This window comes from Centroberyx affinis, unplaced genomic scaffold (genome assembly GCF_046629955.1).
Source record: "Centroberyx affinis isolate AG114_WGS23_722 - 3 ecotype Tasmania unplaced genomic scaffold, CSIRO-AGI_Caff_v1 ptg004772l_1, whole genome shotgun sequence".
NCBI classification, from domain to species: Eukaryota; Metazoa; Chordata; class Actinopteri; order Beryciformes; family Berycidae; genus Centroberyx; species Centroberyx affinis.
Window position 1 is genome coordinate 202,110 of NW_027282316.1, and position 26,119 is coordinate 228,228.

The following is a 26,119-nucleotide window of genomic DNA, read 5'->3' on the forward strand; positions in this document are numbered from 1 at the left end:
ACGGATGATGCCAGCTAAAAGATTATGCCAACAAACACAAATAAAACAGCTTTAGTAGGGCATGAGGAAGTCATTACATGTTACGTAATATCACATCCAGCGCTTTGCATGCATCCATTCGCCGTGATTCACCATAACATCCGACAGGCCTTTCATAAATAAATTGCCCAAATTGACACAGGAAGGTATTAGCAGGGTTTCTTGTGTCGCATGTGGACTGCAGCCAGACACCAGAAGCCAACCTGATCGCACTTATAAGGAGACAGCAGGAGATTGATAATGTGAATGTGAGTGATAAGGATGGGTTTTTTTGCACATCCTGTATATACTATAATTTTTCACAAATGTCACAAATTTTTCCTAATACTCTCCTGTTCCTCTCATTGTTATATATTGACTATATAGATGGGTATATACAGTATAAATATAGATCATTTGCATATTTTCACATTTCTTCTTAATATGTCAGAGCGTTGCAATATGTTTAATACCCTCATTTGCTCTATTCTTATTTATATCCTATTCTTTGGTGTATCTTATTACCATTGCAAAGGAATGGTCATTATGATTGAAGAAATTTCACTCTGCTCCTATCCAGGATTAACAGCAAGCCAGGGTTCTTCAAAGAACCATTCTTTTTTCAGTGGTTAAGAACCCTCGATGGTTCCACCAAAAATCTATTTAAATTGGTTCTTCACTGAACTTTAACAAAGGTTCTTCAAAGAACCATTTTCATATTAGCTCTTTGTAAACAGTGGTGGAAGAAGTACTCAGATCTTTTACTTAAGTAAAAGTAGAAATACCACAGTATAAAAATACTCTGTTACAAGTAAAAGTCCTGCATTCAAAATGTTACTTAAGTAAAAGTACAAAAGTATTAGCATCAAAATGTACTTAAAGCAACAAAAGTAAAAGTACTAATTATGCAGAATGGCCCATTTCAGAATAATACAGTATATATTATATTATTGAATTATAATTATTGATGCATTAATGTGTAAGCGTCACTTTAATGTTGCAGCTGGAAAAGGTGGGGCTGATTTCCACTACTTTATATACTGCTGGGTAGCTTACAGTAATCTATAATAATACATCACAATTTATTAGTTGATTATATTTTGTATTAATAATCTGAATCTGCAAAGTAACTAGTACCTTAAGTTATCAAATAAAGGTAGTGGAGTAAAACATACAATATTTCCCTCTGAAATGTAGTGGAGTAGAAGTATAAAGTAGCATCAAATGGTAATACTCAAGTAAAGTACAAGTACCTCAGAATTGTACTTAAGTACAGTATTCAAGTAAATGTACTTAGCTACTTTCCACCTCTGTTTGTGAATCCAATTGTTCCTCTTGAATCCCAAAGCCTCGAGATAGGCCCTAGGCCAACTCTTAGCTTAAAGCACTCACTCTGTGTATGTTTGTAGGCCTTAGACAAAAAAAACATAATGGAAAATGGGGAGGCATCATAGGTTAAAGTGCAAGTACGAGGTTTGACCATAGCAGGTTGGCTGTTGACTAAAGGAGAAGCCTGTTTGTGGAGGGGGAGGGAATGCAATCAGATTATGGAGTATCCCGCCCCGCAGGGCTATCATACACCGACAGTCTCTAAGGCAACAGACATGGACAATATTTCCTTCAGGAGGGATGGTGACTGGGATGACATTAATGTTGCCTTTATAGTGGGCTGTAAAGCGCAAGTGTCATGAAAAAACACTGTTAGAATAGCTGATAAAATCATCTATCTTCATTATGCCCCATTACTACCCTCCTCATGTCACAGTAGTTGGTGCTAAATCAATTCTTAAGGTTGGCAGACTTGAAAATACTTAGCTGAGATCCACTCGTGAAAGATGAAAGGATTCCAGGTCAATTACTAAACCAGTTTGGGAATCAAAAGTACATTGGATATGCATTTCCTGATTGATAACTGTAAGGTAAGTTCAAGAATAATATCATCTGTTTTACCTGGGATTTTTGTACTAACACTGGGGACAATTCATAAAGTCTTCTGAATCCCGAATCCTTTCAGAAGACATTGAGGTCCTTATGAGGAATCATGTGACATTAGAATATAGAGTAGGGCTATAGAGGTTCAAATTCCACATCTTCAGACCAAGCCTTGTCTTTTGTTCTGCTAGGTGTGAGGTTGACTGTGACAGCAATTTCTAATTAAAAAAAAAATCTTCTTGAATGTAAAAGCAGCGCAGAAATATAAGGAATCACGGTTGCAGTAGCTGGTGCCATTTGGTGTGCTCCAATGAGTTAAACCAAATCTTTACTGGGATGGATGCAAAAAGGTCACCCAGAGTGGCTTTGGCCATCAAATGAAAGTAGGGATACACTGATTACTGTTTTTCACTGCTGATTCCAATGAATAGGCTTTAAGTATCAGCAGGATAATGCCTCCCAGTCTGTTCCATTACTGGTACTGGACAGTACAGACATAAACAAGTAGTTTGGGGTTCTCTGTATTACAAAGATAAAAAAAAACACAATAGATCAAGTGGTTGTTGCACATGGTTTTTGGTGATCAATACTTTGATAAACAACCCATACCGTTATGTGGATGTTCTTGTTTTCTCTCATTTCTGTCTCTATTGTCCTGTTGTGTCTATGTTTCATTTATTCTCCTTTCCAAAGATGCTAACGACTGCTCAGAAAGGTGTTAGATGGTCAGATCACACCATATTAAATTGCCTATTCATGAAATCATTATGTATTGATTTACATAATGTGACAAGCACACTACACGTGACTGTGGTTTAACTAAAGTCTGCAGATGGACGAATGTTGATTGTTGAATGTTGAATGATCACGGTAATTTCAGGACAGAACAAATGCATGTTTACTGTCAATTAACAGATATGCCCCCTAATTGGCAACAAATGGGCAAACTGAACTTAATACAAGCAAACACAACCTGAAACAACCCATATTGTATCTATTAGATCCTCTTAAAGGAGCCATATTCTACACTGTCCAGAGTTTTATTTTGTGTCTTGAGGTCCATTCAAAGCTGTGTGTGTGGTGTCATGAACCAAAAACAATCTCTCAATCCATTTTTACACGTTCATTTTCCAGCATCTCTCTGAGCCTTGCCAAGAACAGGCTGTTTCTGTCGCCGTGTCCTTAAGGCTCATTAATATTAACGACCCCTCTGTTCCGATTGGCTAACCGTTTCGAGAGTGAAACGTGAGACACCGCGGCCCGGCGGCTACAGGTAGGGAAAACTCTCCGGTAATAAACAACGACAACCGCTTTGAAAAAAACACTTTGTTAGTCTATTATTTCTTACAAAAATGATAATGAGCGAACCTTTGTGACGCCACAAGTCCAAACGGCTCGTTCAGAGGCTCGCCTTTCTCTTTCTTTTCTTTTCAAAATCTTTTTTATTGAGATTTTCAACAAAAGTTCCCAGGGTTGGGCAGGCATATTCCACATTGTTCTAAAATATACACCAATGTAGTATCATATAAAAATAAAAACAGTGACAATAGTGACAGTAATAAAGTAAGACGTCCCTACCCCCCCACCCCCCACCCCCTTGCTTAGCTAGAATAGGTACGAGGCACAGTATCTAGAAATAAAGAAATGAAACTAAAGATGTAGCTATTTCCATGAAGTCAGGTGTTATTTTCGTGTCAGGGGCAGCAGGGCTAGAATGCATGTCACACTGTCGTTTGGGTGTTATGAAAGTATGTCAAAAAGGGTCCCCGGGTCTTACGGAATTTCTCCCCCGAGCCACTGATTGAGAAGCGTATCATCTCCAATTTAAGGCAGGACATTATATCTCGAAGCCACTGACTAAGTGTGGGCGGGGCAGCATCTTTTCCACTTGAGCAGGCCTGCGCGTCTAGCCAAGAGTGAGGCAAAGGCAACCATGCGGCACTCTGCAGATGTCAGATGAGGATCGTCTTCATCAGTAATGCCAAACAGAGCTACCAGAGGGTCCGGGTCTAGGTTTTGCTTGAAGATGTTGGATAGGGTATGAAAGACGTCCTTCCAGAAGTTTTTGTAATTGAGGGCACAGCCAGTACATGTGGATAAGGGTAGCATCATTGTTTTTGCATTTGTCGCAAGTGGGGGTGATATCAGGGTAGATGCTAGACAATTTAACCATGGGCATGTGGGCCCTATGATCTACCTTAAATTGCACTAGGCAGTGTCTTGCAGAGGCTCGCTTTTCTAATATGGATTGTGTGGATTTAGTTGGCGACCGTGCATTTTGATACTTTCACTATGTTTAGATAGACCATCCAACTCTTTTATAATCAAAGAGGCAAGGGAAATCCTGTCTGACACGATATGGGACCTTTAATGGCACAATTATTTTGAAAATCGCCATAAGGAGACACATTAGAAGAAGTGAAATAAGCAATTTTCTTGTTGTGGAAAAAAAAATCATAGGTTTTATATTTTTAGCAGGAACTTGGGTTGTGGTCCTAAATGAACCTGCTGGCTAGTTAGCTAGCTAACACTTAACTGAGCTGACTCTTGATGAGATGTGGTGTGGCAGAAAGCGGCTGGTCAAAATACAATTCTGACACCATGCCTTTCTCCATGGACCTAGAAAACCACACTCTTGCACTTGCCTTGCCTTCTTATGTATACTGTATATTGCACTTCTAAATGTGCTTTGAATGATTTCGTCACATGTAAACTAGAGCTGCAGCGATTAATTGATTAATCAATTAGTTGTCAGTCATTAAATTAATCGCCAACTATTTTGATAATCGATTAATCGGTTTGAGTATTTTTTTTTAAGAAAAATAAGTCAAAATTCTGATTCCAGCTTCTTAAATGTGAATATTTCCTGGTTTCTTTCCTCCTCTATGACAGTAAACTGAATATCTTTGGGTTGTGGACAAAACAAGACATTTGAGGACGTCATCTTGGGCTTTGGGAAACACTGATCCACATTTTTCACCATTTTCTGACATTTTATAGACCAAACAACTAATCGATTAATCAAGAAAATAATCGACAGATTAATCGACAATGAAAATAATCGTTAGTTGCAGCCCTAGTATATTGCACTTCTAAATGTGCTTTGAATGGTTTTGTCACATGTAAACAAAAAGTTGCATGGTTGTGAGATTACATTTTCTGTGTTTTCTTGTCAGCAGTCTCTCTAGCCTGCCAGTGCTGAGGAGAGCCATGCACGCGCAGATGGACCTGATCTGAAATCAGAAATTTTGCCTTGAGCTGAAGGAGACTTTTAAAGGTTATTTGTAAATGGAACTAGAAAGGTGCATTTTCTGGAGAAAATGTGTGTGACTGCTGAGTGTGCAAACTGTTGCTCGTGACAGCCCATAGTAACGAATACCTAGCATATGTGGTGTGTGTAGGCACATGTGTGTGTGGGCGTGTGCGTGTTTCTTAACATGACTGTTCAAACTGAAACGGCTGAACCATGTGAACCATGTATAATATGTGTATGTAATGTTAAAACTGTGGGAAATATGGCAATTTAAAACACTTCTTTGAAGGAGCTGTAATGAGTGTCCAAGTGATGAGTAATAATGTTAGAAATGTACTAAAATGTAACAATAGTGAGAAGAAAAGGGTAAGCAAATATGTAAAAGACACGTTAAAATGGAGAAGAGTGTAAAAATGAGAAGTGTGTGTGTGTGTGCAACAATGTGAGTGAGAGAAGAGCTGGAAGGTACTAGTAGTATGAAGAGTAGGAAGAGTAGGAAGGCATTGACAAGTGATAATGTTAGAAATGTACTAAAATGTAATAATACTAACAAGTAAAAGGGTATGAAAATGTGTAAAAGACATGTTGAAATGCAGAAGAGTGAAATAAGCAGAAGAGCTGCATGTGTAAGAGAAACTACTGTGTGGAAATGTACTAAAATGTAACAACACTCTGGGTGATTTTGGATATATACAGTATGTCCACAGAGGAAGGCATTGAGTCAGAATCGGATTTTGCACCATCTTGAGTCCGTGGGGCAACATTAAAGTCTGACTTAATCACAGATACAGAGGGGGTTTTTTTAAACTGGTCCACCCCTAATAACCACACACACACACACACACACACACACACACATACACACACAGACCCATGAGTGTACAGCCTCGGCAAGCTAAAATACTACCCGCCCACGCCACCACCGTTACAGCACGACTGTGACGCTTGCACAGGCAGGAATGTAAATGCAGTATTCAGGTATGTGGGCCTGATGCAGCATTCAGGTGTGACTGGTTAGCAGGCGGGTAAAGTGGGACATTTCCCACATTCCACATTGTGTTTTGTTACCTGTAGGAAACCTGCTTCCTGATGGTCAGGTGGACAAACTCTGATTCCATCTGGGAGACCGACAGCTTCCCCTCCTCCTCCTCCTTCTTCTTATCTCCTGGTATCTGCAATAAATAGAAAAGAAATGGATTTGATTTGACATTTCTAACTTGCTGCTTACTGCTAATTTTCAGCAGCACTTCGATTCTTAGGTTACATTAAGACAGTGCCCAGAGCAACCTACCGGTGGCCATAATGGTATTTTGTTTTTATGGCAGTGGAGGGCATTACTAATTCTTTACTAATGTACTACGATATGAAATAACATTTTAATGTGCCTTACATCTCAAGCAGGAACCCATTATACATGCATTTGCTATATAACCAATAGGATAACAAACTACAATACATTTTAGCTAGGCTACTACACAAATGTCACCGAGTCTTTTTTCGGAGTATTGTGAGGATATTATATTTTGCTAGGGGAAGAATGTAGTGAAGGATACGTAACTTTATGACTATGACACACCTAGACAGGTGCACACAGAGTGACGGGTACGTAGATAAGAAAGTAAGGAAGTCTGACAGGCTGTAATACTGATATGTAGCCCGGGAGAGAGAAAGACTCCCGTCCCCACCTGACAGCTCCGGCTCTCCGGCGGGCTTTGGGAGCTCCTCTCGCCGAAGAAGACGTCCTCCTCCTCGTCCACATCCTCCAGCCCGGGCCGCTCCAGACCCGGAGGAGCGGAGTCTCTCATCATCCCCGCGGTCTCTCGCCTTTACTCTCTCTCCCCACCCCCCCCACCCTCCCGTTTAACGAATACTTCCTGTTTTTTATTATGTAGGCAAAAAAACGTTATCACCTCTCTATGCACTCAACTCGGTTCCCGCCAGAAGCAAAGGGAGTATTTTTTTGAAGTATTTTTTTTATAGGTTTTGTAACGCGGCTGCTTTCTGTCCCATCCCTGCTCCGTCCGACGCGGTGTGTTAAATAGCCTGCTGGACCCGAGGTAGTTTTTCCTGCTGTACAGCCAGCACAGTGACAGGACACAACTTAACTATGAAAAATGGCGAAACGGCGACTGAACTGTATTCCCGCGAGCTCCGGTGGAATACAATAAAACGTCCTCCGTGGAAAGTGAGCGGGGTTTTTCTGTCAGTAGGCTACTGTCCTGTCGTTCAACTGCACGTTGGAGGAAATCCTCCGAAGCGCCTCGAGCCCTGGATAGATTTCCCCGTCTCTCTCTCTCTCTCTCTCTCTCTCTCTCTCTCTCTCTCTCTCTCTCTCTCTCTCTCTCTCCATCTAGCTATCTATTGCCTACACGCCCCATGTTCTTTCTAATGTAAATGAGCTCATTTCAGAGAATTGGCTGTTTATTAATTTCTATAGAAACAAACAATGAGCGTTGACATTGTTTAATTTGCACATGAATAGCAATATCTTGCCTTACAGTTAAAAAATCTACTTTTTATTCTATTTATTTTTGTCTAGTATAGTAGTTGTAGTGTAGTATAGTAGTTGTAGTGTAGTATAGTAGTTGTATATTATATAGTAGTTGTAGTTGTATAGTTTATAGTAGTTGTAGTGTAGTGTAGGCCCTGGTAGTTGTATAGTATATAGTAGTTGTATAGATTATAGTAGTTGTAGTGTAGTTTTTGTGTTGTCATTTATGTGAATTACTGCTGCAACACTGTAATTTCCCTTTGGGGATAAATAAAGTACTCTATCTATCTATCTATCTATCTATCTATCTATCTATCTATCTATCTATCTATCTATCTCTCTCTCTCTCTCTCTCTCTCTATCTATCTATCTATCTATCTATCTATCTATCTATCTTGACATATGTGGTTGTAGTCTATTGAATAATACAAAAACTACTGGGATGATGATGATTATATCTAAAACTACTAACAGTTAAAAAATTATTAATTATATAACATTATTTAAAACTACTACTTCTACTACTACTACTACTACTAATAATAATAATAATAATAATAATAATAATAATAAACAAAACAACAATTAGCCTAATAAATAAAAACTAATATATATTGAATAGTAAAATATTCATAATATGATATTGTATATAAGTTACAGATATGATAGCCTATTAAATAAGTTACAGTCAAACTATCTTGAACATGTCACATTGTCAATTTATCAAACTATTTGCACTATTTGATCTACCTTATCCTAAATTTTGTGGATTTTTGATGTCATTGATGTCATCTTTGTTTGCTTAATTATAATACTTAATAGCCTATTTAATTATATTGACTTAAATATCTATGGAGATTTGGTTATTATGCAATAAACCACGCCCACTTTCATCAATCACGACCATCACGACCAAATTTCATAAGTGGACTTGATCCTAGAGCATGTAAACAATTATGAGATATACACTTTTTGCATTTGCAGCGCCCACTAGTGGTAGAACTCAAAACGTTTGTGTGCGTCCTCAACACTCCTCAACGTGTGTTTCCAATTTTGTCTTGATTAGATGAATGGTCAATGAGTTATGGCCAATTTTGTCTTAGGGCGTGTTCCATCAAAAGTTCATTGGTTAATAAAAGCCAAACCATTTGGCCTATCAGTTACCTTTATACAACCTTTATAGAGGATGGTCCCAAGATGGTCCACACCAAGGTTTGTGTTAATCAGATGAACAGAACAGAAGAGAAAACCTGACAACTTTCAATGAGCATGGACATAGACAGTCCTTGCAGTAGGCTACTATGAAAAACACAAGGGCCCACACACAGGAAACACTTTTTAATTTGCCATGTCAGTAGTAAAGACTCCTCACATTAGCACATAACCAAGAGGGAAACCTTACAGGTGCTGTGTCTGTAACAGATAGTAGTAGTAGTAGTAGTAGTATTTTTTTTTAGTAGTAGTATTTTTATTCAGTCATCACACACAATACAATAAGTATAAACAGTATATACAATATACAATCTAATATACAATAAGTATAAGCAGTCTAGACCAGTGGTTCTCAACCTTTTTCAGATCAAGGACCCCTAATTTAGTCCACATTAGAGCCATAGACCCCCATTTGATGAGATTTGTCTCTCGGACCCAAATCTGATATTTTTTATTGTCAGATATGATTTTGTCCAGAATTCCATGACTATCTGTATTGTAGTTAGAGAGATAACAGAGAAACTACACTGTAATAAGTGCTACATCCATCATGTAGGTTTAATATACTTTAAATAGTTGTGATCTAGTTTATTTTATTTGTTTTATCCTAAAAAGTATCAATATACTTTCCCTTTACTTAAAATGTGTCAGTATATATACAACAATATATTTTAAATAAAACTATCACAATTTATTTGAGTAGTTATGTCTATGTGATTGTTGTGTACATGAAATGTTATAAAAGTGAGTTGACATACACAATTTATTAGAGTAGTTATGTCGATGTGGTTGCTGTGTTCATGTAACGTAATAAAAAAAAGTTGACATTATCACTTTTCCCCTGATGCTTTGTGCTGCAACGTGTCTGTCTGGTCTGGGCGGGACAGGTCACTTTACCCGGGAAGGTATCAGCAGCTTGCTTGGCACTACAGCCTACTCACTCTGTTTGCCGCTGCAGAATTTTATGGATCCTGGATAAAGCGGTAAGTTGAGCAATTTTAGCTGAATGATTGGTGATGTAAAGTCGCGCTAAACCGATGACTTGAGAGGTCCCGTTCGGCAGCTAACGTTAGCTAAGCAAATCTGTAGCTAACGTAGCTGCCCTGCAGACATGGCAAGCTAAGTTAGCTGCCCGGTGCTAACTAACGTGATCCTGTCGACCACGGTTCTGTCACCGTATTTACCGCAACCTAACGTTACACTTGGGGAAAACAGAAACCTGAAGCGAAGCCTGTAAAATGTAATGTAGGCTAAGCCAAGCCGATTTAAGTTTCAATACAGACATGCTAGCTAAAGTATGCCTTATTAGCTAAGTTAGCTATCACGTTTCAGTCAGAGTGAATTTTATGCACTTGTGCTGTTCATTATGTCTGCCATCTCGCTTCCCTTGTTTTGCCTCCAAACAGGAAACTTGGTGTGTGGCCGTACACGAAATTAGAACCATAAACGGTTAGATAAAACCCCTAGACAAAAGACGCTAATGCTAACGCTAGTTAATGCTAACGCTAGCTAATGTCAACTTATTGTAAGCTAGCTGTAGCTGACTGTCTGATATCGAGTGTTGTGGGTTTTGGGCAGGCAGTAGCCTAGTTGTTTTTTTTCTCAAAAATCTAATCCAAATATAGACAAAGTAAGTTTTTTTTCTCCTCTCCACATGCCCGTGGTAGCACGACGAGTTGAGAACCACAGCTTTAAAGAATGCTTGGTCTATTATACTGCAATTGAATGAATAGTTGAAATACAGAGGGTGTATAGTTTGTGCTGGTGTCATCAGGCAGTGAATTTTGAACAGGTTTTACTTTTTGATAGGATCCATCTGCCTCTGTGGAGAAAAGGAGAGAAGTGCTCCTGAGATGCCTGGTCGAGTGGGGGAGAGAAAGAAGAACTCATCAGAGACCACCATGTATGTGTTAGGCTTAAAGCTACGTATCTATCTGTCTGATCAACAGTCTAACTGGTCACCTGTTTTTGATCAGTATTTTTAAGTGAATGTCTTAATGTGTTGATATTGTGATGATATTATAGGGATGATTATCATTGCTCTCAAAAGATATTTACACACTTTAGATTAGTGATGAACAGTCATTAGTAATGTGATGACCAAGCAGGTAGAGGCAAAGAACAGAAAATTGCATCCCTTTACTGTAATGCAGCCTTTAAAACCAGGAAAAGACAACACTTATGCCAGATCACGATAGTACAATACCCACACTCCATGCCATTGTCATGGCAAAGTAAGATTGGCCAACACAGCAGGCATACTTACAGATGCTGTTTGCCAATGCTATAGTACTTAGGTCCATGGCTTGGAATTCCAGATTGGAGCACTGGAAACCAACTTGAAAACTGACTTGGATGTGTAGCTTACAGGTGACTGGGACACTGGTAATGGGGTCTTCAATTTTGGTGACTCAGACTTGAAAGCAAAGGAATTTAAGCTAAATAAACTTAATATCCAGTGATCCAAGAACATAACTGCAATTTGGTGTTGTTAACATTACACTGACAGTAAGTGCTATATGAGATTGATTTTGACATATGCTGTCAACTAGTATAACTGCAATGAAGTATCCGTCACCTTTAGCAACAATGGTACAATTTTGACTTTGTGTCTGATCTATCTTATTACCTGTCTGATCTGTTTATCTCATTACCTGTTTCTCTGACCAAACTCTTTATTCTTCTTTGTCTCCACCAATAGAGTCGTGATGAAACCGAGGAGCACGCCGAGCTCAGCAGTTGCCCGATGAAAATTTACGTGTGCCATCAGCCCGATGCCATTGGCATCATCAAAGAAGGTCATCCAGTGGTCAGAGGTCTGACCAACCTGTCAAAAGCATACTGCCTTTTCTTTGGACTTACCTATGCCCTGGAACTTAAGTATCTACCAAAACTGGCGTGTTACATGTGTTGAAAAAAATTTGTCTTTTGGCAAGTTACTCATGTAATAGAATTTCATTTGGCATTTTCCTTTTGTGTTCATTCTAATGTGCCTTAAATGAAAATGGACTTAACTGTGTTCTGTACCATCATTGTCATTACCTCATGAGGTAGATATTCAACAGTATTGTGTGCACAATTCAGCAGTTATGGCCTGTTTTGCAATCTATGGCACTGTTAGAAGTGAAACCTTTGAAACAGTGGGTTGTGAAGAGTTAAATAAATGTTATAATCTTAAATCTGTCTTTCCATCTTGTTCTTCTTAATTTGAAATTGTTATTGACAGGAAAGTCTATTTATGTAAAGTTAATCAAAACGTAGTGCTTGGGATATAGAAATTATAACAACAAAACCTTTAGAGAAATGAATGTAGCATAATTTATTCACCAGAGGTTGTAGCCTGGACTCAATTTAATGGAGTTCATTCACATGTGTGATTAGGTTAATTTTACTATTTTACATTTTATCTACAAGTAACCTGTACTCATTTTAATTAAGTTCAATATCATGTGCAAGTGAGTTACCTTTACCAAGAAAATTAAGTTTATCTAACTAAGTAATATCAGTAGTATTAGTTAACTCAACCTGATTTTACTGGGTTCATGTTAAGTAATGTTACAGTGTTCATTCTACTTAAAAAAGCCTTGAAGTTGACTCAACTCAAAAAGTCCAATGTAACCACTTACCTCACTTTTTATAAGTTAAAGAAAGGCATTACTTTTTAGAGTGTATGATCAAAATAGTCATTCTAAAATGACAAAATAATGAAGTTTAACAATTCATCAATTTGCTGGGGACCCCCTGGAATGCCCTCAAGGACCCCTGGTGGTCCCCGGACCCCACGTTGAGAACCACTGGTCTAGATAGTATAAACAAAATCAACAATCTATGTATTAAGTAGTGACTGAAAAGGCACAGGCAGAAGCATAATGCTTATATATGCCTATCCTACATTCTTATCAATTAAGCTACCCTCCAGAAATAAAAAATAATAATAAAATAAAAATCATTCACACTTGTAACCCTCAAAATTAGCTTTTTAAATAATTCTTTTGAAAACCAAAAGCGAGTTACACATTCTTAAATTTATATTAGCATTGTTCCATAAGTTAACCTCAACAATAGAAATACATCTCCTTTTAATCCCTTTTTTAGCTTTTTGTACAATAAACCAGTGATTCTCAAACTTTTTCCTACCAAGGACCCCTAATTTAGTCCACATTAGGGCCACGGACCCCCATTTGATGAGATTTTGTCTCTCAGACCCAAATCTGAGAATATTTTTATTGTTAGATATGATTTTGTCCAGAATTCCATGACTATCTGTATTGTAGGTAGAGAGATAACAGAGAAACTATGATCAAAACAATCATTCTTCTACATTCTCTAACCATGTTAACTTCTTGTAAATGAAATAATGGTGAAGTTTAACAATTCATCCATTTGCTGGGGACCCCCTGGAACCCCTGCAAGGACCCCTGGTGGTCCCCGGACCCCACATTGAGAACCACTGTGGTAAACTGACAAACATCTCTCAAATCATATTTACACTCCTGCATTGAAAAAAAACCTTTGTACACAGTCTGGGAGTAACTTTGTTTTAGCTCTGAACATTATTTGCATCATCAGATCATTCACTATGATAGAGAAATTAAAATATACATGAAGACTCACATAGTGACGCTTTGTGTAATAAAGCATAGTGGAAAACCTCTTGTGTTGAACACTTTGTTCATATGCAGAAAAGAACAAGTCAAATGCAGTGATGGCAAAAGCTGCTTCACTGATGGACAGATCACCAAGGTCACCTGGGATTAAATCATTTTGGAATTAAACAATACACTTGACCAGAGGCCAGTGATTTTTTTTTCCCTTACAAAAAAAGTCACATGTGAAAACCCACGTGTGAGTTCAAAGCACATGTGTTTGCTGAATTTTTTTCATGTTATATTCCAAACATTTTTTTTATTTATTTTTTTCTCTCTTTATTCCTTTACTCTGCTTTTCCTTTTCTTTTCGGTTTCTTTTAATATTTTTTTTTACTTATTTTCTACTTTCCCCCCTATTTATTTAACAGTATTACTTTACCTATTGATTTGTTTATATTGTTTTGTTGTTTCTAAACTTTTTGGGGGGTTTCATTACGCTATATTGTAATTATGTATGATTGTTATTAAGGGAGACACTCCATAAGCCCCTCTGGGTTTCTTTGGTCTTCCTTGCACATGCTCTTTATGATGTTGGTTTACATTATGGATATTTTGTTTGAATTACTCTTTTGTGCTAAATAAAATTAAAAAATTAAAAAAAGACATCACATGCCAGTTTTTACTTAACTTAAAATTTCAGCGTTATTTTTTTTTTTTTCACATTTTCACCATTTTCGCTGTTACATGACAGTATTTCTTCACATGTAGACTTAAAAAAAAAGATGTTCACATATGAAAATCAACATGTTTCCCAAAAGCACATGTGCTGTGAATTCACATGTGGGTTTTCACATGTGACTTTTTCGTAAGGGATTGTCTGTGTACATAAAATAGCTAACTGCCTCGGAGGCTTTGAGACAAAATTATATATTTTTTAGGCATTTTTGCCTTCATCTGATAGTCTCTTCATAGTATTCTGTTACATGACTGCTTGTTATAATGTAATTCTAAAACATTTTTTTTTTTTAAATAGTTGATGGAGAGAGTTCATTTATCAAACTCCCCAGTCTGAATGAAGATGTCAATATTTCAGTATCATGCAATGCAAACCAAGATAATGCATGTGTTATGATTGTTTTCTTGACCATCAGTATTCTAAATGCAGTATGTGCTGTGTGTTTGAGGCTTTCTCATTATATCTCACATACTTTTATTTGCCCCTTTACTAAGAATGAGGACACCATTTTATTTTTATTACCCATGATAGTAAAAACAAGATTTCTCTTCATTTTAATTTTTTCTGTCTGCAGTTAGTATCAAAATGGCGAGTCCATAAGATGTTCCCAAGACTCTTGATTATCAATTTAAATAATTTTTTATAAAGTAGTCTGAGTCTGAGTCTGAGTCATTTCTATTCAATCACTTGATATCTCTGAGTCATCTATTTAAGCCAAAGAAGCATGGAACAAGCATTCCTTTTCAAATCAGCATAAGTGAATGGTCGTTTGGCTGGTACAATTTAGGCCGCTGCCATATAATATTGAAAATTGCTGACATATGAGCATCATAGGAGACTCAGAAAGCTGTTAGCATGTTGTCATGCCAACGTTGTGTTGATAATTTCAACTTCATGGGTCTCAGGCAATTTCCACAGTAAAACAATGTCTTTACTTGGTCAAACTATTTGCAGGAAGAGGTACTGTTTGATTATATTAACATCTTGTGACATGAATAGGCTTTGATTTACTGTTCACTATTCATTGGTCTGCTTCGGACCTTTAAATGACTGGTTGAATGAACTGTGTGTATCAAATTAACTATGAAAGAAGATGAGAAACTCAATTAGGTTGCATTGACAGTATCTTTTGATTATGAGCGGTTGAGGTGAAAGTCAATGACAAGGACTTGCTAGATCAGTGGTTCTCAACCTTTTTCATATCAAGGACCCATAATTTAGTCCACATTAGAGCCACGGACCTCCATTTGATGAGATTTTGTCTCTCTGACCCAAATCTGAGAATATTTTTATTGTCAGATATGATTTTGTCCAGAATTCCATTCCATTCCATGATATCTGTATTGTAGGTAGAGAGATAACAGTGAAACTATGATCAAAACAGTCATTCTAACATGCCAAAATAATGAAGTTTAACACTTTATCAATTTGCTGGGGACCCCCTGGAATGCTCTCAAGGACCCCTGGTGGTCCCCGGACCCCACGTTGAGAACCATTGTGCTAGATGTCACGAGCTGTATTGAAAAGCATTATATACTATGTTTGATCAGTAGGTGGCACTGTAATCTCATGCATTGCTCTGGATGACTCTCTCCACCTCAACAGAACTTCTCCTAAAGAAAAGTAGAGGCTGTATACATACAGTACAAGGAAGACACACACACACACACACACACACACACACACACACACACACACACACACACACACACACACACACAAAGTGCTGTTTAAAAGACATCTAAATAGGCTAAAATGAAGCTACATAGGGTTTAAAAGTGAAAGTTTCTTCTGGGTTATATGACAAAATAAAGCATTATCCTGTACATATGGACTTCTCTGGTGCATATTATTTTATATTTACAGCTGTTTATGCATTGTTTGAATGTGTTACAATGTATTTACTGCTTACATAGCCAAAAAAAGATCCTGGGCTATATGAGAGCAAAAGCATAGATGTGACACTGAAATGACGTCTAGTACTCTTAAATACAGAATGTGACACAGACTGATCAGCAGAGGGGGGGACATGCTAGACCGGACTGGTTTAAGGTTACAGGGAGAACTGTAACCTTAAACCATTCCAGTGTTGCTGTTGCTGGAGTTGTTGTTGTTGGTCCATAAGGAGCCTGCGGGCGTTAGCTGGTGTTAGCCGGAGCTCTGAGCCCCTGTAGGTGACAGTTGCTCTTGCACATGTAATCGGGTCAATTCTAATGTTCTCAGAGGGTGTTACAGCCCCAGACTCAGACCGGGCCCACGTCACTGAGGTCTGGCCAATCGGGCAAGACCCAAAAGCCACACATTCTAAAGGGTTCATTTGAATCCACTAAATGAAATCCTAGATTCAAATACTGCAGAGGGTTGATGGTTTAAAATCATTTAAGGATATAAAAAGCATTGTTTCTGCCACACTACCAGTTTTCAGATTCATCATCTTACACTCACACGCACCCACACACCCACTTTGTCAGTCTGTCTGTCTATGTTGATTAGTTGTACAAGCTAATGCTGGTGTGCCTTCTGCACACGTTAATGTATTCCATACATATACCTAGGGTACAAATTACAAGTACAAGTACAAATTATGTACAGTCCCGCATTCTTGCATTTTTGCAAGAATGTGGCAGTTGGTCAGCTAAAGCATATTTCATACATAGAACCACTGAATATAAAACAATGCATTATCATATAACGCCATACTATATATTGTCTTACAGTCATACAACAAATTAGCTATATATATTTCACCTGTTCCTTTTAACCACTTTGTTTTCAATAGATAGCCTTTTAAACAGCTTGCTGAGCCTTTACTGGCCACCACCAATTGGTAGAAGATGCTGTTGCATACGCTGAATGACTTGAACCTCCTCAAGGAGAACACTCTAGTTATTTCTCGTAGACTACGTCCATGTTGAACACTGGAGATATCAATGTAATATGTATGGAGTTCTATAAGAGTTTATGTGAGTCTGAGTCAGTATATAAAACAGAGATTGAGTCCTTTTATCCAAATTAGATCTACCAACATTAGTTCAATTCCATGGAGGAACTCCTCCCATTCGTGAAGTTAGGCGTACATCCGGGATGGACGTAGGAATTAGGATGCCCCCCCACTATCTGGAGCCTGGCCATTGGTGGTGATGGGGTGGAGGAGGGACAAAAGAAAGCACAGCAACTGGAATGACAGCAGCATACAGCATAGTTCTGTGACTAGCACAATAGCATTGTAGGCAATCTCGGAACCCATCGTCTATCGGTCTTACGACGATTAGACTCTGGGGGCGATGGCCAATATTTCAGGTTTTCCGGTGTAGCCAGTGGACATCCGGGCCGATCAGACTATAAATAATGACCGGCGCACGGAAGAGGAAGTCTTGGCCCGGATGTCCGCTGGCTACACCGGAAACCCTGAAATATTGGCCATCGCCCCCAGAATCTAATCGTCGTCAGACCGATAGACGATGGGTTCCGAGATTGGGTTTAGCTAAGCTTGAGGGAGGGAGGGATTGACCACCAGTTAGGCACATCGCCTACAGTAATGCAGGTGTTGTATTGGACCATGGTGGTGAAGAGAGAGCTGAGCCACAAACCAAAGCTCTCGATTGACTGGTCGATCTTCGTCCCGACCCTCACCTATGGTCACAAGCTTTGATCAGTGAGTGAAGTGAGTGATCGGCTGGCCTCATTCAGCGTGACAGGGTTGAGGAGTTCCATGATCCAAGAAGACCTGGGTATCGAGCTGCTGCTGCTCCACACTGAGAGGAGCCAGTTGAGATGGTTCGGCACCTAAGGATATACCCGGGGGCCCTTGCTTTGGAGGTGTTCTGAGCGTAACCGACTAGGAGGAGACCTCGGGGTAAACCCAGGACACTACATCTCCTAGCTGGCCTGGAAGCACTTGGGGATCCCCCCAGGAGGAGCTGGAGGACGTTGCTGCAGAAAAGAACGTCTGGGCTGTTCTTCTTGCCCTGTTGCCACCACGACCCTGACCTGGATGAGCAGCAAAAAACATGGACCGATAGCATTGTCTTCTTCATCTTTTGTTAGAATTGTTTTCAATCTAGTGGTGACATTTTTTGCCATCTCATGTATTGTGTATATTCCTGTTGGCTGATTGACTTACTGGGCTTCTGCCTTACTTTGATGTTGTGCTGTCGTGGTTCGGGATTAGGTGGAACTTGATGTTTGCTGCATGAATGTGCTGCCAAAAAAATCTGCAGCAACTGTGTGAGGCTATCAAGGCAATTTTGATCAGTGGTATTTTTGCAGTCACGTGATTTTGTATATGCCATTGCACATTTAGGTATGATCATTTTTACAAAGTAAATTTTTATAAAATATGTATGGATTCACATCACTTGGCTTTTGGTATGGATGACATTTTAAAAAATGTCACCAAAAGACCCCAAATTACATTCCGCTAGATAGGTAGCTGTTGTCATGTTCTGCTCCCTCAGAGAGAGGAAACTCTTATTACCAAACAGCAGCAGACATGCACACACACACACACACACACACACACACACACACACACACACACACACACACACACACACACACACACACACACACACACACACACACACAGAGGGAGAGAGACGGCGAGAGAGAAGAGAGCACCATCTTTCCATTCCCTCTCTGGTCAGTGTCTGAGACTGAACACCGTAAGTTTATCACTCTTACTTTCTCTTACTTTCATCCATATATGGTGTTTAGTATTGCTACTTAAAGTTTAGTATTGATGCATATAGTTTAGTATTGCTACTTATAGTTTTGTATGGTCACTTATAGTTTTGTATTGCTACTTACTGTTACACATAGTTCAATATAGCTACATGTAGTTTAGTATTGTGACTTATAGTTTTGTGTTGCTTCTTATAGTTTAGTATTCATACATATAGTTTTGCATTGCTTCATAAAGTTGTGTATTGCTATATAGTTTGTATTGTTTCATACAGACCCATATTGCTATATATAGTTTTTATTGCTTCATAAAGATTTATAGATATTTATAGTTTCATATTGCTACATATAGTTTAGTAATGATACATACAGTATAATTTAGTATTGCTACTCATAGTTTTGCATTGCTACATATAGTTTTGTATTGTTACATATAGTTTTGTATTGTTACATATAGGTTTGTATTGTTACATATAGTTTTGTGTTGCTACATACAGTTTTGTATTGTTACATAGTTTTGTATTGTTACATAGTTTTGTATTGTTACATATAGTTTTGTATTGCTACATTTAGTTTTGTATTGTTACATATAGTTTTGTATTGCTACATATAGTTTTGCATTGTTACACATAGTTTTACATTGCCACTTACAGTTTACCTTTGAAGGTACGCCAAATTATTGATACAGTATATTGAAAATGTCCAACAGTGCTGCAGTATGATCATATAAAAGTGCCTCTGTATGACAGTATCTCCTCCTCTCCTCCTCTTCTTCTGTCCTCTTCTCTTCAGGGTTTCACAGTAATGCAGGGACAGACAGCAGGACTGACTGTGGAATCTGGCAGGAAAATGGTTCCAGTTAAACTCCTCGTTCTTGGAACTCAGAACACTGGAAAAACAGGTAGACAGGCAGGGTAGACAATCAGACAGACAGATATGCAGACAGACACAAAGACAGGTAGGTAGACAGAGAGACAGAAAGGAGCAACTCTGTGTGTTTGTGTGTGTGTGTGATGATGTGTTGTTGTCATGAATAATGTTAAGATTATGAAGAATGACCACAAATTTAATTATGTGACAATTGGACAAATTGTCACATAATTGTCACATAACACGCCATTTTCACCTGTTTGTCACGTGAAAATAGCTAACAGTTAGGACTAAGGTTGTCATTAGGTTTAGGCAACTAAACCTTTGGTTAACGTTTAGCAACTAAAACAACTTGGTTAAGGTTAGGGGTAAAGTTTTGGTGATTTCACAAAATTTCATAAGACCAGTTTGGTGTGTGTGTGAAGTTGGATTTCCACCATAATCGTAGAGAACCAGTGCATGGAACATCTACCTTAGACCTGTAAGATCTGACCGAACATCTAAGATTATGCCAAGGATTCATATAGACTTACAATGGAGACCCAGGCGTAGCGTACATGTAGCATATGTGTAATGTAGCATATGTGTAATGTTGGCATGTCTTTCATTATGCTTAATAAGCCTTAACTAACCCTTAATTAACAGTTTACTAATGTGTAATTTACTAATGGTGTTCATGTTAACTAAGGTATTCATTTATACATTATTTAATACTCATCTATAAACTATTAAATAATGTATAAATTAATACCTTAGTTAACATGAACACCATTAGTACATGATTACCAGACACATTAGTTAACTGTTAATTAAGGGTTAGTTAATGCTTATTAAGCATTAACTAACCCTTAACTGAGTGACCCTTATTGTAAAGTGTTACCGATGAATTCAGGATTCAGGTAGCCAACCTCACTGCCTACCTCACTTCCGGTCACAAAATCACAACAAGGAAGCATGGAGCAACTTGAAGAGACTAGCAGAAGTGGTCCACCGCTACTGGCAGCTCTATGATTCATTCGCCTCCAAACTTACGTAACGCAAACCATTCTTCTAGCGGTCAAGTTCAAGCAGACTACGTTTTCCTCGGTGGTTTAAATATCATTTATGGACCTTGTTCAACATTGTCATCCAGCGTACTTAAAGTCTAATGATGTGCTCTGTACAAGCTCCTGCAGAGGTATAACAGTCCAGCATGTCCAGCAGTGCTTAGGGGAATTATGGTATGCGCTGTTAGGTCGGCACAGGGCCCAAGAGCCCTGCAGCGTGCGCTCAAGCATCAAAAAAGCTGGAGGGTGGCGCGTTGTACATCCACATTCCAGGAAGTAGCTCAGGGATTTCCTAGCTGGAGTGGATACGTCAATGCATGAATTAATAAATATTTTGACAGCTCTGTGCTACTGCAGGACTTTGGTGTGAACAGGTGGCGCGTTAAAGTCAACATAGTTCCACTCACTTCAATCATGCACCTGGAAAGCGTTAGTGCACCTGTTTTAGCAAGGCAGGTGACATTACTAACCCTGACCCTAACCCGAACCCTAATTCTCTAACACAAAAACATGAATTGCATGTCAACTGTGGAGCGGACGCTCCAGCTAGGCATCGCATCTACTGGTTTTCTTGGATTATTGTAAAAAGGGAACTTGACATATGTGTGTGTATGTGTATGTGAGAGAGGAATATGTTACTGTCGGCTGTGTTTTAGTCAGTGTGTTCCTCAGTGACGGAGTCTGTTCTGTGTCTCCAGCGCTGTGTGTTCGTTTCATAACCAAGCGATTCATCGGCGAGTACGACCATAAAAAGGGTAACGGTGATACCACTCAGCCTGTGTGTGTGACAGAGAGAGAGTGTGTTTTCTTTTTCTGGATCAATAGATCACTTTATAATCACACCATCTCGCTCTTTGTGTGAAAGAGAGGAGGGCCGTTGAAGCAATAGACCATTAAAACAACAACGTGCTGCTAATGATAATGTGACGCCATTCTTTATGACAGACACTGATATTACTGACACAATTCTACTGCTCATCATCATGATAAAATTAATTAAATGTGTGTGTGTGTGTGTGTGTACTACCATAGAGGTGACCTACAGATGCCGTAGGGTGGTGGACCAGGAAGCTGTTGATTTGGAGATTTTGGACACAGCTCATAAGGTATATTTTTGTTTGTCTTATGTTATCGTAGCATCACAGGACACAAAAAGAGTCATTCATTCTGGGCTGCTCTCTTTTCATGGCGGCATTAACGTTAATGAATTTGAAAGATTTTAGAAGAAAGAGGGTGTCGAGGTCGGGGTAGGGTCGGGTGTGGTAGGGCGTGCGGGGGGTGGGTGGGTGGGTGGATACATTTACCTTCAACTCCGAACCAGGGTTCAATTCCCAACTCATGTGAATAAGTTCTCTACTGTGCTTAAAATTTTCGCTTTTAGCAAATGTAACCATGACCAAAACATTACCCCAACCTTAACCAAGGTTTTAGTTGACTAAACCCAACCCTAACCCCAATCAAAGATGTTGTAGTTACCAAACCTTAACCCTAACCATAACCAAAGTTGTTTACTTGCCTAAACGGAACCGTTAGCTAACCTTTTCACATGACAAACGGGTAACTAGAAGGGCACTCAGAGAGCGCAGACCTCCGCCAAGGTTCGTGCTATTATTTCTTGTTCGTGAGTCGGATCCGGATCCGCTCCAAAATTTTATGGGTTCTTCCTTGGCCCATGCTACACCCTTCCACCAAGTTTCATGAAAATCAGGCCAGTAGTTTTTCCGTAATCCTGCTAACAGGCAAACAAACAAACAGCACCGAAAACATAACCTCCTTGGCGGAGGTAAAAATAGCGTATCGAGGTGGAGGAATGTAATGTTTACTAAATTGAGTGTGAATGTCATTATTTCCCACTCTATTACGTTACGATATGTTATGTTACATTACCTTACCATACCTTACAGTATGTTACCCCTCATACTGCTCCCATTCTTTCCTCCAGGAGAGTTCTCTGGCTTCTCTAGAGTCTTCTATCCGTTGGGCCGATGGTTTCCTGCTGCTCTACTCCATCACACAACGCCTCAGCTTCATGGAGGTCCCACAACTCAAGAAACTCATAGACCAAACCAAACAAAGCCTGGGTAACTAAGTAACTAACTAACATCTGTAGAAACACATAGACCAAACCATAAACCGATAACTACCGACCATGCGCCGGTCATTCTTTACAGTCCAATTTACAACTTTAGACACAAGAGTTGAACGTTTCTCCACACAATACACAAACATTGATACTTATTGTAGGTGTTTTAGGTCCAGACGACATTTCGGCTAATCTCTATAAACAGATATCCGCATATGAGACGTCGTCTCTCAACTCCATCCTCGCATCTCAAGTTGCTAATCGGACTGTAAACAATGACCGGCGCACGGAAGAGGAAGTCTTGGCCCGGATGTCCACTGGCTACACCGGAAACCCCGAAATATTGGCCATCGCCCCCAGAGTCTAATCATCGTCAGACCAATAGGTGATGGGTTCCGAGATTGATATGCAAGTGATCCACCAAATTTCAACTTTTGCAACTGGTTCCCCCGTTATTCCCACTGTCTTCTTCCACCACTTAAGGGCGGAACCCAACGGTTTGGAAGAGGTCTTACATGTACCTTTGCCAACGATCAAGGACACATTCAATTGGCAGATTTCTGCATAGAAAAAAACAGCATGTATGGGGATTATACTAGCTAGAACTAGGGTACACCAGATGGTTACCAGGCATTTCTCCGTCTTACACAGATCAAACAGTGGGTCAGGTCGGGCTTAGGGTAGTGAAGTGGGTCCGATTATTTTTACCCTGCCTTTGGCTTGACATTTTTACACAAAAAACCCCACCATAACTACAGATGTAAAGACTGTGTAAAGATGGCTTAAGATGAAACAGAATCCAGGTGACTAATTAACTTGCCAGTTAAGTAACTGACTGACTGACTGACTAAAAACTACTGATCTACATCCAACAGATAGTATTATCTCTCAAGAGGAACACTGTGTTCAGTATTTGTGCTGTTAGGTTCAGTCTGTCTCTGTTCTAACTCAGTCTGACTTCTGTCTACTGTCACTTTCACTCACACACACACACACACACACACACACACACACACACACACACACACACGCACGCACGCACGCACACACTCCATGTTTGTTAGGCCATCCTATGTATTGTAGGTAGTCTGTTAACAGCTCTGCCACAAAATTCACAGCTCTCCTAGATCATCCTGTCACTTTGTTATCACTTCATCGCTCTCTCACTCTCTCTCTCTCTCCCTCTGTCTCTCTGTGTGTGTGTGTGTGTGTGTGTGTGTGTGTGTGTGTGTGTGTGTGTGCCAGTTGTTCCCACAGTGCTGGTAGCCAACAAGGCAGACATGGAGATCGGTAGGGAGGTGACAACAGAGGAAGGACAGGAACTGGCCAAGGATCTAAGGTGTGTGTGTGTGTGTGTGTGTGTGTGTGTGTGTGTGTGTGTGTGCGTGCGTGCGTATGTGTGTGTGTGTTGTCAGTAGTACTGTCATGCCTGGTGAAGAAGTACTCCTTGCTCCCACTGTATCTAGTAGTATAACAAACACTATTCATTAATTTATACCAGTAATAACACAATAATGTAAACAGAATGATTGTTTATTTCTCATTTTAAAAACTGTATTTCTTTTTTTTATTCACTAATCTTCCCCTTGGCTGTTATTTATCTATTTATTTATTTAACATTTTTGTCATCTTGTTACTTTTACTTTTCATAATCAATATCATTTTATTTTACTACTGTATTATTTAAATTGTATTTGCAATTGGTGTCTATGTTGTCACTACTTACACATAATACTGAATAATTATCAATCAGTGGTGTGTGTGTGTGTGTGTGTGTGTATGCGTGTGTGTGTGTGTGTGTGTGTGTGTGTGTGTGTGTGTGTGTAGGTGTGGTTTCAGGGAGCTGTCAGTAGCGGAGGCTGTGCTAGCTGTGGAAACAGCAGTGTTTCAGCTTATTAGGTTTGGTTGGGCTATTTTATATCTGACTTCACACAGTTAGCGGTGGTCAGTTTATCTGTTCACACACACACACACACACACGCACCTTAAAATTTGTAGTGTAGCTCTCTGTTGCTTTTATGAGTATTTATGTCTTTTATTGAACTTTTTATATTACAGTATTGGATTATATTAGATTAGAATGCATTAGATTAGATTAGATCAGATTAGATTAGATTAGATTCATTAGATTACATTAGATTATATTATATTACATTAGATTACATTAGATTAGGTTAGATTCGATTCGATTCGATTACATTAGATTAGATTACATTACATTACATTACATTACATTAGATTAGGTTAGATTACATTAGATTACATTAGATTTGATTAGGTTAGGTTAGATTAGATTAGATTACATTAGATTAGGTTAGATTAGATTAGATTAGGTTAGATTAGATTACATTATATTACATTAGATTAGATTAAATTAGATTAGATTACATTACATTACATTACATTACATTACATTACATTACATTACATTAGATCAGATTACATTACATTAGATTAGATTAGATTAGACTAGACTGATCAGGTGTCCAGGTGAAACCTCTGATCTCGTATTGACTTCCCCTGTTGAATCCACTTTGGTAATGAAGGAGACAAGAGAAGGAATGACATAACTGAGTTTTTGGCAGTCGTCTCTGCGGCGTACGTTCTTCCTCCAGGTTGGTGTTGGACCAACAGCGCCCCCTGCTGCCTGACCGCCGCTCCTACATGCTGAGCGTTCGCCACGCTCTGACCAGGAAACTGACCCGATCCAAAACCATGCAGTGGTGACCAGAGCCACCACATGGGACATTGTATTCTTGTCCCATTTTACCATCTATTTCTTTCTCATTGAATTCACCATTACATGATGATCTGAGCAGTTTATGTGTTCCTCAGCACTAATTCTTTGGCCATCAAAACACAGTTGTAGACATAATTTATCAGTTCAGCAGATATGGAGGAAAATCAATTCGCTGCTTTATGGAGGAAAGAAGAACCATTTTTATGATGGCTCCGCGTCAAACTGTACATGTAGACCAATTTTGGTGCTTTTAGGCAAGTCTGAATGATTTGGTGGATTTCTCCATATTTCACTACAGCTACAGTTTTTCTGGTTATTAACAGGATTCATGGTAATAATATTTTCAGTTGCTATTTCTTTTGTTTTGTGTATCAGTCAATAAATCAGTTTCCAGACATTTCTAGACTTCAAACCTTTGGCTCCATTGAAACGTTTGTACTCTTCCTTCCTCTTTGAAAATTAAAAT

The 26,119-nt window shown here is 38.9% G+C and overlaps 1 protein-coding gene across 1 annotated transcript; it reads left to right on the top strand.

Moving 5' to 3' along the window:
- Positions 1-19,763: 19,763 nt before the first annotated feature.
- On the top strand, positions 19,764-25,640 carry LOC139666031 (ras-related and estrogen-regulated growth inhibitor). The gene is made up of 7 exons (XM_071545104.1): positions 19,764-19,815; positions 21,529-21,585; positions 21,863-21,936; positions 22,773-22,911; positions 24,159-24,252; positions 24,741-24,812; positions 25,529-25,640. Exons 1-7 carry the CDS (start codon positions 19,764-19,766, stop codon positions 25,638-25,640), a joined length of 600 nt encoding a protein of 199 aa, XP_071401205.1.
- Positions 25,641-26,119: the final 479 nt, after the last annotated feature.

Coding starts and splice junctions, on each gene's coding strand:
- LOC139666031 (XM_071545104.1), top strand. CDS start 19,764: ATGGTTCCAGTTAAACTCCTCGTTCTTGGAACTCAGAACACTGGAAAA. Junction 19,816..21,528: donor TCAGAACACTGGAAAAACAG/GTAGACAGGCAG, acceptor CTGTGTCTCCAG/CGCTGTGTGTTCGTTTCATA. Junction 24,253..24,740: donor GAACTGGCCAAGGATCTAAG/GTGTGTGTGTGT, acceptor GTGTGTGTGTAG/GTGTGGTTTCAGGGAGCTGT.